The sequence below is a fragment of the Crinia signifera genome, chromosome 3 (assembly GCF_055691185.1).
Source record: "Crinia signifera chromosome 3, ASM5569118v1, whole genome shotgun sequence".
In the NCBI taxonomy this organism is placed as follows: Eukaryota; Metazoa; Chordata; class Amphibia; order Anura; family Myobatrachidae; genus Crinia; species Crinia signifera.
The window spans coordinates 78,102,574-78,121,570 of record NC_139219.1 but is presented as its reverse complement, the minus strand read 5'-3'; the positions used below and the strand labels follow the sequence as shown (position 1 = coordinate 78,121,570).

Genomic DNA, 18,997 nt, shown 5'->3' with positions numbered 1-18,997 from the left:
TTTACTTAAATTTAGATTTATGTAATATAATGAAATTTTTTTTTTAATGAAAACAAAGGCTACCTTTGCGGTCTCTTTGCGGTAGCAGCTGGGGTTACCTAAGTAAAAATAGACCACAAGTTACTTTAAATATACAAGCAGATTATTTATTAAAACAATGAAGATTATTTTTAGAACTTTGATATGTTATCTTCTACATACTCTGTAGGGGCCCATACACGCTGCGTATAACGGGTGCGATGTGCGTATCCGCGCATATCGCAAAAAGTATGTGCTGCCAGTACTTTTTGAACTAGATTGCATCGCATCTACATCAAAACACACGCCGCAATAGCCCATCGCATGCATTTTGAAATAGCGATCTAGTTCAAAACACACGGTGTGCATTGCACCGTGTATGGGCACCTTATGTATTATACAACTTTATGCCATTTGTACGGTCCTTGTTAATTGTACCTTTGGTCATTGCATCAGTTGATGAGGTCGACTCAGAAACCGGGCACGGTGCAGCAGACGAGCTGCGCAGTGGGACCTCTGACATCAGGTCACGCTGCGCGCCGTCGCAGAGCAGCATGCCGGGTTTGGGAGCAGACTGAGCTGGTCTCTCAGCGCTGCTTGGCATTAGATTTGCGCATGCGCAGGCCAATCCCGGCATCCCAGGATTGGAAGCTCCAATCTCAAGATTCAAATCCCGGCGTTTTTAGGTCTAAATCCCAGGATCCTGCCGATCCCGAGATTGGCCACCCTATCTAGGCCATTTTATTAAACTGCACATGCACTATATCAAACATAGGTGGGTGGCTTTCATCCATTTCTCTCCATATGTGAATTGGGAGTTTCTTGATGTCAACTGGACAACAATGGGAAGAGGAGTGTCATGGTGTATAACCAGAGTTACATCATATCACGCATACACAGAGGGGCTGCCTATTTCAGACAGATCTCTTCCACCTAGCACGGGGTTGGTGTTAATAACGTATGCATATGCATTAAAGAGGTACACATACAGCCATCAGCTATAGCATTAAAATCTTTAAATAGTGCAGGCAGGTGCCAGATGATGCTCCCACAGTCAGGATTCCAAATTAGAATCTGTACTGTTAAATGCCTAACAGTATGGATCCTGACTGATGGGCTATTCTCCCATGTGGGGGTCCACAACCCCCATAATGGAGAATAGAACCTGTGGTGAGTGCAGCAAGCCACCGAACCTGCAGTGTGGGGAGTGCAGCAAGTACTAGAGCGGTGTGCACCCCTTTCTTTTCCATGGTGAGTGCAGCAAGCCTGCAAGGGGCTTCTTAGTGCTCACCCCTGTCAGAGACCCAGCAGTCGGGATTCTGAGGCTGGTATACTGAGCATCGGAATCCAGACTGTGGGATCGTCATATCACACTCGTGGTATGACGAATTATTGCTTGTGCTGCCAAAACAGCTCTGACTCGTTGAGGCATGCTATCCACAAGAACTCTGAAGCAGAAGGTCCTTTCAGCCCTGTAAGTTAATATGTGGAGCCTATACGGCTCAGAAGGTTATTTGTTTCTGCACATCTCACAGGTGCTCGCTCTGACTGAGATCTGAGGAATATGTAGGCCTGAACTCTTGGTCATGATAAAGATATGTACTGGGATCACCACTTTCAATTATGGTGGCACTAAATAGTTAATAAAAAATGTATTAATTAATTAATTAAGCGCTGAACCGACATAAATGTGAAAAGTCAGCAAAACTTTGTAAGGCAAGAAAAAACAGTATTGGGTAGTGTGGGGTAAATGTATTATAGCGCAAAATACACTTCCTGCTTCAACTCAATGCCAAGGCGAAGGAGGAAGGAATACAGACAATATGTATTAACATCTTGTCCACCAAAGCGGGAAGTGTAAACTCCCCCTCTGGTGATGCCCCTCCTACAGAACAGCGCATCAGCTCAGACTGATGCTTGGTCTCTGCCTACCCGGCTGGCTCTTCTGAGCATGCGCAAGATCTTGCTTCTTACGTGAGAACTCCTGCGCAGCCCGGATCCGGCAGCAGGGACAGACATCGCCACCCTGCAGCTGTAAAAGTAGAGAGCATATAGCGCCTCTATCATTTAACCTGTGTCGGCCCGTTCATACATGGGGAAGAAGCGGTATCATTGCAGATACCCCTTCTCCCTCATAGTACAGCTTAATACATTTGCCCTTTGTTGGATGTACTGCAAACAGAGTCATGGTCAGGCGTGCTCAAGCATGTGAGCATGCCTGACCATGACTGTATGCAGTATATCCATGCTTCATTTCTGTACTCTTGTCGATAAGTATATGGAATCGTTGATCTGTACATACTTTTGATTGCCAAATGGATGATTTTTGCTGCTAAATGGATGAAATGACTTTTCACTTATAAAGTTTTTTCATTTGCAAAAAGCAGTTGTGCCGACCTCTAATTACCACAGTGTATATATATATATATATATATATATATATATATATATATATATATATATATATATATATATATATATATATATATATATATATATATATATATATATATATATATATATATATATATATATATATATATATATATATATATATATATATATATATATATATATATATATATATATATATATATATATATATAGAGCTTCTGCGGCCCGGCACTCCTCCTTCTCGGTCAACTGCCCCGGTGCCCTTCCACAGGGGGATGGATGCAAAGGGAATAAAGGATGGCACTCAGGAGACTTGCAAAACGTGCTGTATTAAAACGTGCAAAAGGAGACCAACGTTTCGGGGTGTATACCCCTTTGTCAAGGTGCTAGTGAGAACAATAACATTTGCAAAGTGCTTACCTTATAAAGGAGTGCATAGATTAGGGTTCGCGCCATCCAGCGCCGATCACCTGTGGCCGCGCCGTCTCCCCGCCGGAAGGACAGGGGCTCAAGCTGGAAGTGCGTCATGCCGGCATCTAGGAAGGGGCTGTGTGGTACGCAAGCCGTGTGGTTGTCATGGAGACCGTTATGCTGTAAAGCTGCGGCTGCGGCTGGCGGTAACCGGGGGCTGGATTTAGCGAATCCTGTACAAGACATATAAAAACAATAAAATGATCAATCAGAGACTGTGTGTCAATTGTTGTGTACATACTGCGCTGTGTATAAGTATTCTTGTGAATTGCCGTGTTGGGAATAATCTGACATAGAGTGCCGTGATAAGGAAGCAGGGACCAATTATACTGTGGCTCCTGCTTGTATAATCCACTGGTGAATAGTGTCACCTGCGTACTCGCAGTATGTGCTGTACAGTGATGGTGAATGTGTATGTCCGGGGGGTTTTTTAGTGTTTGGACTGTAGTACTGAATCATCCATGTTTGCTCCAAAAATCATTTCTCCATTGATTTATATCCTGGGATATGTGTCTCTCGCAGCTTAAGATATGCTAGTGGGGCTGTCAGGGATTAAAAGCTCCCTGCATATAATGGAACTAGGGGCTATATATTACTGAGGGCTGGCTTATATTCGACCCCTCACCTCTATGTTATTATAAGGGCTACTGGGTATGAAGTCAGTGTGGGATCCTTCTGGGTCCCAGATTACTTCCGTGATACTGCAGTGGTCGTCTAAAATACATATTATAACACTTGGAAACAATGAAAAGGGATAGTAAGAGAAAAGAGGAGAGGAAGAAAAAGCACTCTCGAGTGGCCCTACTTAGGTCAGCCATATTAAGTCAGCTGTCATCAACTGTTTTATCATATTGAATGGGAGGGAAAGGCTGGATTCGTCTGGATTACACACAATATATAAGACATTAAGAAAAAATTTAAAGGGACAGAAAGATGAGCGGAGAGGAAGAAAAAGCACAAAATCAGACGCACCCTGGACACAGGTGCCAAATAGGGCGTCTGATTTTGTGCTTTTTCTTCCTCTCCGCTCATCTTTCTGTCCCTTTCAATTTTTTCTTAATGTCTTATATATTGTGTGTAATCCAGACGAATCCAGCCTTTCCCTCCCATTCAATATGATAAAACAGTTGATGACAGCTGACTTAATATGGCTGACCTAAGTAGGGCCACTCGAGAGTGCTTTTTCTTCCTCTCCTCTTTTCTCTTACTATCCCTTTTCATTGTTTCCAAGTGTTATAATATGTATTTTAGACGACCACTGCAGTATCACGGAAGTAATCTGGGACCCAGAAGGATCCCACACTGACTTCATACCCAGTAGCCCTTATAATAACATAGAGGTGAGGGGTCGAATATAAGCCAGCCCTCAGTAATATATAGCCCCTAGTTCCATTATATGCAGGGAGCTTTTAATCCCTGACAGCCCCACTAGCATATCTTAAGCTGCGAGAGACACATATCCCAGGATATAAATCAATGGAGAAATGATTTTTGGAGCAAACATGGATGATTCAGTACTACAGTCCAAACACTAAAAAACCCCCCGGACATACACATTCACCATCACTGTACAGCACATACTGCGAGTACGCAGGTGACACTATTCACCAGTGGATTATACAAGCAGGAGCCACAGTATAATTGGTCCCTGCTTCCTTATCACGGCACTCTATGTCAGATTATTCCCAACACGGCAATTCACAAGAATACTTATACACAGCGCAGTATGTACACAACAATTGACACACAGTCTCTGATTGATCATTTTATTGTTTTTTATATGTCTTGTACAGGATTCGCTAAATCCAGCCCCCGGTTACCGCCAGCCGCAGCCGCAGCTTTACAGCATAACGGTCTCCATGACAACCACACGGCTTGCGTACCACACAGCCCCTTCCTAGATGCCGGCATGACGCACTTCCAGCTTGAGCCCCTGTCCTTCCGGCGGGGAGACGGCGCGGCCACAGGTGATCGGCGCTGGATGGCGCGAACCCTAATCTATGCACTCCTTTATAAGGTAAGCACTTTGCAAATGTTATTGTTCTCACTAGCACCTTGACAAAGGGGTATACACCCCGAAACGTTGGTCTCCTTTTGCACGTTTTAATACAGCACGTTTTGCAAGTCTCCTGAGTGCCATCCTTTATTCCCTTTGTATATATATATATATATATATATATATATATATATATATATATATATATATATATATATATATATATATATATATATATATATATATATATATATTTATTTTTATTTTTTTTATTGAAGCAAAATGTTAACGTTATGGCTGATAACTTCCCATTAACAATATTTCTGCATTCTGAATGTGGCTGTATACTGATATGAATGCCAGTCAGAGCCAGGGACTTTATAAGCCAGGGTTGATTCAGGGTTGCACTCAGCTGTATAATGGGAACAGATCTTGCAAGTTTTAGCACTGTGAATGCTCCGTGACTCAGCATATGCAAGGCTATTCAGTCTTGTCCATCTCTCTTGGGGCTGAACCGGTGTATTTTGGTAGAGGTGATGACTTCTAAGGGTGGGTGGCAGCCTGTGTGCAGGCAGAACTGGGTGCTACAGTATACAGAGAACCATCTCATTGCAGGCTGATGCTTTGAGCCATGTATAGAGCTTGTACAAATGTGAATACAATTATTTCTGGGCATGCAATGCATAGACATGCCAATGGCTTATCATGTAACTCCCAATCATCAGCTATTTATACCAATGCAGACAAGGTTAACAATACCTCTAAATCAGAAGATTTTGATGCTGAATATCCACTTTCTTGCTTATTTGAAGAACTGCTACTAGCGCTACAAGACATAAAAATGTGCCATTATTCAAGTGCAGTATATTCAACAAATTATACAATTATCCATTATGGAAAAAAAACAATTCAATCAAATGTGTCCTTTTTCTAGTGTGGTTTATTTTTACACTGATCTCCGTTTCAACACACCTTGGGGGTTATTCTGATTTACTTGGAAAGCCACAATCACTCTCTAATGGACAAAACCATATGCACTGCAGGCAGGGGCGAATTTAGGGGTCAGGCCGCCCCTAGGCACAACATTTTTGTCCCCCCCCCCCCCTATTTAGCCCACCTCAATATTTTTTTAAGCACTCTGGACTGTTCACTGTACGGAGAATCCGGAGGGAGGGAGGCACTTATTAGTACAGTGATTAGCAGCACAGTGTCTCCATCAGTCTCTCACACTGTGACTGACTGAGCGCAGGAAGAATCTGCGCACCGCTCAGCTGCTGGATACACAGCAGCCAATAGACTGTATGTGTGTGTGTAGAGTAGCCAGTGGGCGGGCGCCGGCAGAAGTGAGTATGAGCCATTTCCGGACTCGCAGGGGGACCGTCGGACCCAGCCACTAAGCGGTGATGTAATTTGCATGGCACAGCGGGTGGGCAGTGGCGGGTGACGAGTGGCGCTGCCGCCTACACATGATAATTCATGTCTGCGGCGCTCGTCACTTGCTGCTGCCCACCCGCTGTGCCATGCTGCTATTTAACAGAATGTCAGCCTGCCTGCCGCCCTTAATTGGTGCCACCCTGAGGCCGGTGCCTCACGGGCCTAGGCACAAATCCGGCCCTGACTGCAGGTGGGGCTGATGTAACATGTGCAGAGAGTTAGATTTGGGTGTTTTATGGTTTCTGTGTAGGGTAAATACTGGCTGCTTTATTTTTACACTGCAATAGAGATATCAATTTGAAGTACAACCCCCACCCAAATCTAACTCTCTCTCTGCACAAGTTACATCAGCCCCACCTGCAGTGCATATGGTTTTGTCCATTAGAGAGTGATTGTGCCTTTCAGAGTGAATCAGAATAACCCCCTTTATCCAATCTAACTATTTCTGCACATATTACATTACCCAACCTGCAGTGCACATGGTTTTTCTCATTTTGAGAATAAATTTGCTCTGCGATCATGTCTAAATTAGGCCCACAGTGTGGCTGATGCAGAGCATATGTTGCACACACCCCCAAAACCAGGTGTACAAATGGAACATTCTCACGTAGGTAGAGTGGACGTTTCACTGGAATGGTGAGCCACGCAGAGGTTAGCAGATGTGTAATTATCCAGTAGTGAGGCAACTGTGATTAGGGTTCATTCTAGCCCTCGGCATCTTTCAAGACCAGTTCCTCTTTCCTACCCGGGGTGTCACTCTCTGCTGTGGTGCTTCTAGCACAGGTCTGTTCTGTGAAAAAGGAACTGCAGAAGTTTTGAAAGTTGTAGGGGGCTACAATGAACACTAAAGTATGACGACTATGAAACAAAGTGTACAGAAAGGGTATGTCCAGCTGCAGCAATGCATGCCAATCTGCATGCGGGCCAAGATACATTAATATTTACATGCCCACAACACTTGCACTTGTGGATGCCATACATTCAAGTATGCCTCATCCTCATTGTGTAATGTTTTTTTAAATAAATAACATTTGCAGGGAGATGTGCTAAGCCTTAGGGGGCGAGCTGTTACAGCGATCAGTGCTGCCTGCTCGCTGTCCCAGCTCGCCCTGTCAGTATTCAACTGATCCCCTGCTTACACCGATTCCCCCTCAATCTTTTTTTTGGAGCAAGGGGGAATCGGCGTATGCGGCCGCTGAAACAGCTAGGCTCGCGGCTAAATGCAGCAGACCCCCTGCATTAGCTGCGAGCCTCGCTGTTTTGGGGAATCCTCGCCATCTTGTGACAGCGAGGATTCCCCCGGAACTTTGAATATGGTGAGCAGCCGGCACGGAGGATAAACGTTGAGGATCGCTTGTTTTCTGCGATCCTTGCCATTTAACCGCCTCGCCGGCCGCATTGAATACATGCCTTAGGGCAGGCTTGTCCAAACTGTGGCCCTACAGCTGTTGTGAAACTACACATCCCAACATGCCTTGCCATAGTTTTAGAATTCCCTAATAGCAAAACTGTGGAGGGCCATAGTTTGGACGTGCCTGCCTTAGGGAGTAATAAACTTGAGAGTAATAACGAAACAACCAATCCGCTCAGATCTGCCATGTTAGACTATTTGAAAATGGCAGTTAGGAGCTGATTGGTTGGTAGTTTGATTCTCTCCACTTTACCACTCTTTAAAGGTTTAGCACATCAGCCCCTTGATGAGAAAATATTTATGTCCATTGTAAAATTTTGGATATTTTTTAAATAATTATTTCAACCGTGTATTATAAATGGGTAAAATGAATTACCTTCCAGATTCAGAAGTATTTACGGTTTCTTCCACATCGGTACCGTCTAGACCCGGGATCTGCTGCAGCTGCATAAATCAATAAGCGTTGTTTATGTTTCTGAAACGAGCTCTGTGCAGTTTGTTAGATCGCATAGAAAGTCAGTGTGTCCTATAGAACACTGCAGATCACAAACTTACCTTTCTGTTGATTACCGTTACATTCTCCATTGTTAGGCTTGGTACAAAATATGTGATTTTTCCAAATGATATGCACGATAAAGACATCATTAACAATATTATCCTGCATATCGCTTGTACCCATTATATAATTAACGATTCGTACTCCTATGAGTCATAAACGATCCCCTCGTTGTCTGAGCATGCAGTGAAATCTGACTTTATTGTCAGTGAATGAAGGTTCGATGGGGATCCGGGTGGCGTCACTGAATGATGAAGTTAACGATATTGTTCAGTGTTTTAGCGCTAGATTGTTAAAAAAAAAATTGGCTTAATTGGTTGCTTAGTTCTGCAGCTATGGGGTATATTCAGTGCCCTTAAGGCGAGCTATGACGGTGAGCAGTTCCGGGAACTTTTCGTCAGTATTCAACTGCCCCCTGTTCACTCACCGTTTCCACCTCACTGGTTCTTTTCAGCGAGGTGGTAACGCCGCATGCGGCCATCAAAACACCGGGGCTCGCCACAAAATGAAGCAGGCTTGCTGCATTTGTGGCGAACCTTGCAGTTTAGGGGAATGCTCGCCGTTCTCTGACAGCGAGGATTTCCCTTGATCATTGAATACAGCCGGCGAGGGGGGACAGTGCGGGTGGCTTGTTCTCCTCGCCGACAAAAAAAAATCCTTGCTGCATAAACATCCCTGCCGGCAGCATTGAATACGGCACTATGTTCAAAAATGTCATATAGCCATTTATAATGCAATGCCAATGTCCTCTGAAAAGTGTGACCTCTTCCTGTGCACCTGCTGGGTGACCTGGAGCGGGAAGCGGTCATCTATTAGAATGAACTTAGGTCTACAGTCATTAGGTCGACCCCACTAGGTCGACTGGCAGGAAGGTCGACCTGACTTAAGGTCGACATGGGCCAAGGTCGACATGACTTAAGGTCGAATTTGCATAAAGGTCGACATGAGGAAGGTTGACTGGTCATAAGGTCGACATGGGGTTTTTCACTGTTTTTTGAGCCGACATGTGCCGACAGGTGGTATTTCATGCCCTACCATCCACTAGGGCGTGGAGGAGGTTATTAAAGCTGTGGCGAGCGAAGCGAGCCACCGTGCCCGAAGCATTGTGAGCGATGCGAGGGTCCGATTCTCATTGCCAACTGTGTCCATGTCGACTGTGTTGACATTCGGATCAAAAAACAGTGAAAAACCCATGTCGACCATATGAACAGGCGACCTTCCTCATGTCGACCTTTATGCAAATTCGACCTTAAGTCATGTCGACCTTAAATCAGTTCGACCTTCCTGCCAGTCGACCTAGTGGGGTCGACCTATTGACTGTAGATCTAAGTTCATTCTGACAGATGTACCGATTCCTCCGGAACATGTGACCTGCTGGGTGGTCTGGAAACTGTGGACCTGATTTAGAGACATACGGAAGGTCAATACCTCATGCAAACTGTATTGAATCTCTGGGATGGGCATGCACATAGAAGAGATGCTTACTGCATGTAGCTGTGGTCCCAGCACTGAGACCAACCTTGCAACCATCAGCCATGATGTTTCCCGCAGAAGTGGGAGCTGAGAAGCAAGGAAGTCTGCGTGGTGACCCCAGATTTTTATTATACTTGCTTTGCATTGCTTATTATTTATTCATGTATACAAAGAGTTGATCTAGCACTGTAAATATAACCTGCTATATATCATTGTACACCTCTCATAGCAACCAATCAGATTAAGTCTATTATTTCTCTATGGAAAATGATAGATAGAATCTGATTGGTTGCTATGGGAAACATCACCTCTTTTATTTTTAGAAGTTTAGTAAACTTACCCCTAAGAGTAAAGGAATAAATACACCAGTCATTAATTCATTGGTTGAAATTACACATTTGTATGTGCTTATGAACACAGGCAGGTGTCAGAGTATAGCTGGATCTTTGATAAAGCCACCGATACACACAGGTGGGAAACGCGTCAGCTCATAATTCTCTTTGGCTTATCAAATACACCCGCATCCACGGACAGGCACTACAGCATCTGACCTCCCAGGAATACCAAGCGGGGTAGAGTAGCCTGGAGGTATATTATATATATACCATTAATTGGTGAAGGGAAAGTACTTGCAGAGTTCATTGAGATTAACCTCTACTAACTTATTGTCTTGAATGACAAGTGGGTGAACCTATTTAAAAGGACAGCTGACACAATTCCTACATACCTAGCGGACTCTCAAATAGTGCACCCATGATAAATTGTGGAAGATTTATTGATACTAAAATGATTTTCTTTTAATGATGTCTTGTTTAACGGCCGGCTATTAGTGTTATGTTAAAATTATTGTTCTTAAATGGAGATTTACCGTTTTCTAGCACGGTCTAGTTTTGTGTCCTTTAATTAGAGAATATTCGCCAGGTGAAATGTACAGGATATATATACCTCATGGTTGTTCACATTTTCCCTCTTAAGAACTTTTAATGCCAACTGTGCAGCTTTCTTTTTTGCATCTTTCTTGCTTTTTCCTTTAGCTTCAGGAAACTTCCGCTCATCAATCCAAGCGCTACAATAAAATCTGCAATATAAGAACATATTCATTTATCAAAGCTTGGAGACATTACCGACCAATCAGCTCCTAACTGTCATTTTGTAAACACAGCCTGTAACATCTGACTCTCACAATTATCTCTCTCTAGCGTTTGATAAATACCCTCCTTAATATCTCTGTATGTGTGTGCATCTCTTCACATTGTTTTCACTATGTTGAATGATTTACCCACTTACTCTTGAGCCACATACTTGATTTGTATAAGTTTCATGGTTGTAATATTTGTACATTGATAATGTTGGAACTATGATGACTCTAGATACCTGTGGCTATATATCCTATAATACCAGAGATGTTTAATTGTAAGCTACATGCTTTATAGGTGAACGGACGACCATGCTGCATGCCAAATTTTCTTCTTCTTGCTAATAAAAATCAACTTTACTTTAAAAAAAAAAAAAAAAAAACCCTCCTTAGTGTTTAGTCAAATAAGGTTGCTTAAGGAAGTGGTATGAGAGCTGGATTATCGAGAAAGCAATGACAGCCTCCTATGGTTTACTCTTGGTATTAAGGAGCCCGGTGGGAAAAGATACAATAGGTGAAAGGTCCCTGTATCGCTAGAGTGTCAACAAAGGTCGCCAGGGGGTCTCTTGTCCTTTCCCCAAATGTGGGAAGCTTGGTGTTGTGCCGCAAGGCCATGAGGTCCATGTCTGGTAGACCCCAATTGTCTACCAAGAGCTGGAAGACTTCTAGATGAAGAGCTCATTCCCCTGCATGGACGTCGTTCTTGCTAAGGAAATCCGCTTTTCAGTAGAGGACTCCTGGGATGAATATTGTGGAAATAGCCGTATGATGTTCCTCGGTCCAATGTAGAATGCGATTGGCCTCAGCCATCGCCCCTAGACTGCGAGTCCGCCTTGGTGATTAAAGTAGGCCGCCACAGTAGAGTTGTCTGACTGGATCTAGACTGGAGAGCCGTGAAGAATGTTCTGTGCCAACATGAGAGCTCTGAAAATGGCACAGAGCTCTAACACATTGATTAAAAGGGTGCTTTCCTCCTGGGTCCAACGGCCCTGAAACGTATGTCGATCCATCACTGCTCCCCAGCCGTGGTGAGGAGTACCCAGTTCAAATTACAGAACGGGCAACCCTTGTCAAGAGTTGGGACAGGAGGGACATCTGAACTGCTGGTGGAAGGACCATGGTCTGAATTTTTATCATATGCTGTTGTCCACTCCAGTTGGATAGGGATTGGTACTAAATCCCGGCGGTCGGAATCCCGGCGTTTAAAATCCAGATGCCGTAATCCCGACAAGGAGGGGATCGCCCCCCCTTGTGGGCTAGCTGCGCTCGCTACACTAATTTATTCTCCCCTCTATGGGTGTCGTGGACACCCATAGAGGGATAAAGTGACGGGATTTCAGCGGTCGGGATTCCGACGTCGGGATTTTGACCGCTGGGATTGTAACTTCATCCCGTTGGATAGTATGAGGCACTGAAGTGGAAGAGAATGGAACTGAGCTTATTCGACCATAGCGAAGGTCATTACAATGGACCCTAAAACCTGCAATGCTGAGTAAATAGACCCTCATGGCCTGTGTAGCAACAGTCCATTCGATACTGAACTTTGGCAATTGTGTCCGGGGGCAGAAAGATTCTCTGTACCCTGGAATCTAACAATGCCCCGAGATGCAACAGGGATGCAGTTGACAGGGATTTGATTTTTTGATATTAATCACCCACCCGTGATCCTGCAGAAAACTGATAGTAGTTTAGAGACTCACCAAGAACTCTCCATTTCTCTTGATCACGGAGGATTTTGACATTTTGCACTGAGGAGACCTGCTTTTCATATCCACAGCCACTGGTGTAACAACTCCGGATATAGTTGCACCCAATATGGAAATTCAGTTCTAGCAACTGGGAGGCATCAGAGACTGTAACCTGCCACAGGTCTCCAAAAGGTATATACCCATTTTTTATAAATCTTTTTTTGTCTGGCCAGGCAACTTATATAACCTATTCTGATGGTTTACTAGTAACAACTTTTGCATGTTGCAATCTACTAACTACATCTAAACAAAATTACATCAGTGTGATTATATGGACTCTCTGGATCTAACCATACAAGCTCTAAGTCAACTAATCCACTAACCTGCATTACTAATCAGCAGAGGCACTTACTAATTTCTGCTATTGTGCGTATTGGTGCTATTTAGATTTTTTTATATATATATTTTATATATATTTTTTTAATATCTATTTTTATTTCTATGTGGATGTGTTTTATGTTTTAATTTTATATAGGTTGTGGCCACATACCTTATATACAATTGATTACTGTATATAATAAATTTCATTAATTATTTGTGTTTCCCATTGCGCAGTTTTTTCCCTTTTCTCGGTTTACAGATGAAGGAGCAAGGTTTCTCGGGACTCAGCTAGGATGAACAGGTCGTCCAGATAAGCCATTATCCGAATGCTTTGGCGGAGTTGACTTGCCATAACGACCATACAGATGGGGCAGGTCCCATCTTGGCAGGGGATGGTGATGGCGACGCCAGCCGCCATCGCCATATCGATTGCGAGAAGGGGATGCGCGTGTGCGTCCCCTTCCGACGGCGCTTCTAGCTGCTCCCCAGGGTCCCTGCCGGCTTGTTGGCGGTAACCCAGGGTCCCCGCCGCCTGCCTGCACCCCCCCTAACCCTGTCCGTCTCCCTGAGGCGAAGACAGACAGGGTTTTCGTCGCCCTGCCGACGGAGTATGAGACACACACGCGTCTCAGTCTGATGGCTGGCGAATCGCCAGCGGGGACGTTCTGGCGATTTGCCAGTCAGGAAGAGGCCTGCCCCATCTGTAATTTTGTGAACACTCTTGGTGCTGTAGAAAGGCCGAATGGCAAAGCCTGGAACTGAAAATGGCTGTGCATAATAGCAAACCGGAGAGACTGCTGATGAGCCAGCATTATAGGGACAGGCAGGTAGGCATCCTGTATATTCAGAGAAACTATAAAATCCCCAGGCTTCAAGGTTAGGATTGTGGATTGGAGAGTTTCCGTGCACAATTTGGATGCACAAATACATTTGTTGATGGCCTTGAGGTTAAGAATAGGGCAATGAATTCCGTTGGGCTTCAACACCAGGAAAAGGGTGGAATAGAAACCCCTGCCCCACTGTATTGAAGGCACCGGAACGATGACCCCTGCATAAAGAAAATTTTGGACTGCAGTCTGCAACACCCGAGCCTTGATCAGATCGGAAGGAACGTTCGTGTAAAAGAATCAAGTTGGGGGCCATTTGTAGAAGGTGATGGTGTAACCTTGAGAGACGACGTCTAGAATCCATAAATCTGTGGTGGAGTGGCACCAAATATTTACGAATTTAGGCAGACTGCCTCCTACCTTAAGAGCCCCCCAAGGAGAGGCCCGCAGCTTTAGACTGATGTTTTGTCTGCAGACGTCTGAGTTGGGCGCCAAGCTGGCCAAGATTGTTTAGGCTTTGGCTTGGAACCCTTACCAAGTGCCTGCTGTCTTGGGAAAGATTTTCCTTTGGCTTTTCCCTGCATACAGTAATACTGAAAGGAATGGCGTGCTTTAGGTGTAGGAGCAGATGACAAGAATGTTATGTCGCCCACAATCTTGTCCAACTCTGACCCATAAATAAGTTCTCCAGAGAAAGGCAAGTCTTCTAGAGCTTTTTTGGATTTGGTATCTGCTTTCCAAGAACATAACCAGAGGGTTCGGCGTGCTACGACTGACGTATGTTTAATGTCCATCACATAAGACAACTGTTCCTCAGAGGCATTAATGTTTTCTAACGCATTGGCCAAAGCGTCATTAGCCAGGGCAACCCAAGCTATAGCGAACGCTGGCCTAGTAACAGTCCCTGGAAGGAAAAAAATGGTATTATGATTAGTTTCTAGTTTCCTGTTCATGGCGTCATTTAGGGAAGATGCGGACGGAATTGACAATGTGGACACACAGACTAAGCACACGACATGAGCATCAACAGAGGGCGGCACCTCGCATTCTGTGACCGGCAGAGGATAAAAGGGGGCCAGTTTCTTGGGATCTATAAACCGCTGTAGCTGCGTTTTGAATCTGCAAGATGGTACGAACCGCCTGTACCAAGGCCGGGATGTTAACCTCTTCCGAAGAATCTTCGTCTTCAGAATGAGCCCCATTAGCCTAATTGAGGAAGGGGACGAGACCGCATACAGAAGGGAAGTGGAAAGGCTAACCAAATGGTGCGTAAACAAGCTCGCCCTGAACCCCTCCAAGGCAGTTGAAATGGTGGTAGACTTCAGAAGGAAACCGAACATCGTGGACCCACTCATCATCTCCAACAGCGTGGTACCACAGGTCGAGACCTGCAAATTCCTGGGGACAAAAATATCTTGCAACCTCAAATGGGGCCCCAACATAAACACTACCGTCAAGAAGGCTCAGCAGCGGCAATTCTTCCTGAGACAACTCAGGAAATTCGACATCCCACAAGAGCAAATGCATATCTTTTACACAGCAATCGTGGAATCCGTCCTATGCTCCTCTATCACAATCTGGTATGGAGGAGCACAGGAGTCACCACCCTTTGCAGACTGCAAAGGGTGGTGAGAACAGCAGAGAAGATCATTGGGGCTGGACTCCCCCTATACAGGAACTACACTCAGCTAGGGTAAAGAAGCGCGCGGAGAAGATCACGGCAGACAAGCTCCACCCTGGACACTACCTATTTGACATTCTCCCATCGGGCAGACGCTTCAGGTCAATCCCTGCCAAGTCATCCAGAACCACGAGAAGCTTCTTTCCGACAGCTATCCACCAATTAAACAATGTATGACTAACTACTGCTAACCGAAACGTATAACTATGCTTGACTAACTATATCCTTGAAACATAAAACTTGTATGTCCTCCCCCCCCCCTTCTTGTGTCCCCTTGCTTGTAGCTGCAGCGTAATCCGCAAAAAATTCCTAGTATACATGGCAAATAAAGTTGATTCTGATTCTGCAAGAATTCAGCTTCCTTGTCCTCTGCAGAAGAGGCCTCAGACTCCAATATTTGCGCAAGGGGGGCCGCCCATTTATGCACTCTGGGTACAGACACCCGCACCACAGATTGAGCTGCACATGAAGATTGAGGCATATCCTGCGGGAGAAGAAGATAAGAGTTTAGCAGCCATTGTAAAAATGGTGTCCGGCTCCGGCCGCATCTACAGTGCCTGAGGTCGGGGTGTGCAGGATGTGGACCGGAGCATCCTGGCACTAAAAGCTGGTGCTCCGGACACAAACTACCATTATGGGAACATTAAAATTATTAATTTTAACTGGCTTTAATCTTACTTTACAAAGCTTTTCCGACTTCTCTCAATTAAGTCCACATCAAAACAACAATAACACTGAACTACATCTGAAAGTAACAAATGGGGTAAAATAGGTTGACCCCAAAAGGTTGTCATTCACAAGGTTGGGACAAGCAAAAGGTTGACCTATGAAAAGGTTGAAATGCACGTGCCCCCCCCCCCCCCCCCCAAATTAGTCTATGACTTTTCTCACCATGCTTCAGGTGCGTGGATCCCAATGGAAGTCATATTAACATTTTCATGTACCGAGCATAGCTATGTTGACCATATGGTGTTGACTTGGACAGTGTCAGACAGAAACGAATAAAACATGCGGTCCTTCTGCATGTGATGTATCACATGGGACCTTGTTCCCCGATGCAGAAAGGGGGTCCCAGTTGGAGGTCAGACGTGCAGCACATCAGAACTTCTACTCCAACCCAATGCGAACAGGACCGCACATCGGATTGGGCGGTTATCAAAACACATCAGATTTGGACAGTTTAAAACTGATTTCTCAGTCCGATCCGTCTAAAATCGGGCGAAAATGGAACAAACTGGACTAGTGTTTGGGGGCCTTTAGGGCTTGGCTGCAAGAGGCGGTGCTTAACGATAGTCAATAGGGAAGGGGGTTAGTGATAAGGAAACAATATGTTTTTGGAACTGTCAATCCGTCATATGTCTGCAGAACTAGTCCAGCTAGTGACCGCCGATACCAAAGAAGCCGCAACTGGTGAGGCCGCTGCTAACGAGAGAAAGGTAAGTCACTGCTAGATAACCAGGAACTGTCTGTTTACAGTCTGTGTCTACATTGTGAATGTCAACGTTGTATAATACAACCACTAGTAAAACTCATTGGTTTAACAGAAATCACACTTACTCAGGGATATGTTGGGGTCCTGTGCGATTATCAATAAATCTGTAACCCATTAATCCATTTTTCTGGCAATATTCATTGAATTTTCCAACATAATTTGGGTCATACTACAACAGAGAGCAATAGCATGTCTCAATACTTTTTTTAAAAGTAAAAAAAAAAAAAACATTTGTACCTAAAGAGATTTTCTAAACTGGCCCAAATATACTGCGTAGAAAAGGTAATTGATAACTCCTCCACTGGCGCCAATTAATACATTCCTATATATGTGGGAACGGTCCTCTTCTCCAAAAATGGGGAAAGCTTAGGTATAAATACCGTACGCCCCTTAAAGTATAAGAGGGCTCCTCTTCTCCGAATGGCTGAGCTCAATAGGATCACACGAGTGGACACCCAAATAAAGGAACTGTGTAGGTTCTTCACACGGTCGTCTCAAACAATGGTGACCCAAAATAAAGATAATGGGGGGGGATAGTGTAAAATCATTTATTTGTATAAAATAACATAAAAATGGAGGACAAAGAAACCAAATGGCATGTTACCGTCTTAGGTGGAGAACAAAGAAATAAATCAGAGTTCTCAACAAGGTAAGTGAGGTTAGTCCAGGGGGTGAAGACAGCCCACGTTCCCTCCAAGTGCGGTTAGGTAAATGCCAGGTCCTTCAAGGAAATCCTCCACAAATTTGGTCCAAAATGACTCCAAACGCGTTTTCGACTGCTCATGCAGTCTTTATCAAGAAGATAGTGTTTGGACTCACCACTATACCCTTAAATACCCCTCCCGTCCAATCCCCATGTCCAGAAACCTGAGTGAAATCCCTGTTGTCCAGTAAGAAAACGAGTAAAACTCGCGTCTATGTGACTTCCGGTAAGCCGATGACGACTTCCGGTCAGACGGAGCGCATCTCGCACATTCGTGCGTTCCACAGGACCTGTTCTTCCTGAGGGCTCTGCGGTGTACCCTGTAGTGAGGTCCGCGGAAATGCAGCACTGTAATCGCGAGTTCCGCTTGTTGAAATATGGTCTCACCAGTGGATGCGCTTCCCCACTTCCGGTAAAGTGTGGCGGAAGTGTGGGGATCTGGCATTTAGCAGCGTCAAATTTCATACAATGCTGGATGAAAGAAACGGAGGAATGTTAATAACATTCTAATGTGCAAAATGGCCAATACAGTGCAAATCCACATATAAAGTGCATGATGCATATAGACAAATGATGTAAGAATATAATAATGATAAAAACTGAGGTGTCGATAAAAGCAGATCATAATGTACAGATATGGGCATTAAAAATGCAGCAATAAAAGATGAAAAGGTAAAAAAGATAAAAGATGAATGAAATGCTATAAAAACCATTTAACCTCGAAATCGAGGTTAAGACCACCAGGTTTTAATGTATTAAAATTGTAAATGCATTTCATTTCTTCCTGTGCCAATCTAGTGGCCAGGTTCTTAGTCCGTACATTGCTATACATTTGTTTAATGCCTAAAAAACGTAAAATATGTTGTGTGGATGAACCATGTTTCAATTTAAAATGCTGGGAAAGGGAATGTGATTCTAAGCCCTTGGTAATGTTATTAAGATGCTCCGCCAGTCTGACCTTAAATGGCCTAGAAGTGCGTCCTATATAGAAGAGGTGACATGAGCATTCAATCGCATATATAATATTCTTGCTGTTGCAAGTCATGAACTCCCCAATCTTATGTAGGGTGTCATTGATGGTCAATTCGGTGTACTTAGTGATACCACCATAATCAACCGTTCTACATCCCTTGCAATTACCACACCTATGGAAACCTTTCGTTGCAATATTCCCAGGAGTTTTTGTGGTGATGAGAGCACTGCGTACAAGTTTGTTGCTGATGTTAGGTGCTTTCCTGTAAATAAACTTGGGATGGGTGGGGAGATGGGCACCCAATACAGGGTCTTTCTGAAGGATGCTCCAATTTTTTCTGAAAGAGCGCTCAACTTTCTTGTGT

The 18,997-nt window shown here is 44.3% G+C and overlaps 1 protein-coding gene across 1 annotated transcript in view; it reads right to left on the bottom strand.

Annotated features, from left to right (window-relative positions):
* LOC146063585 (interferon-induced, double-stranded RNA-activated protein kinase-like) overlaps positions 1–18,997 on the bottom strand; it is an 82,362-nt gene that overhangs the window by 36,002 nt on the left and 27,363 nt on the right. The window contains exons 6-10 of the mRNA XM_083176095.1: positions 17,023–17,126; positions 10,699–10,831; positions 8,101–8,168; positions 5,639–5,705; positions 64–98 (exon numbers count right to left, since the gene is read on the bottom strand). Coding sequence (XP_083032221.1) covers positions 64–98; positions 5,639–5,705; positions 8,101–8,168; positions 10,699–10,831; positions 17,023–17,126 — 407 coding nt within the window. The remainder of the gene's footprint in view (positions 1–63; positions 99–5,638; positions 5,706–8,100; positions 8,169–10,698; positions 10,832–17,022; positions 17,127–18,997) is intronic.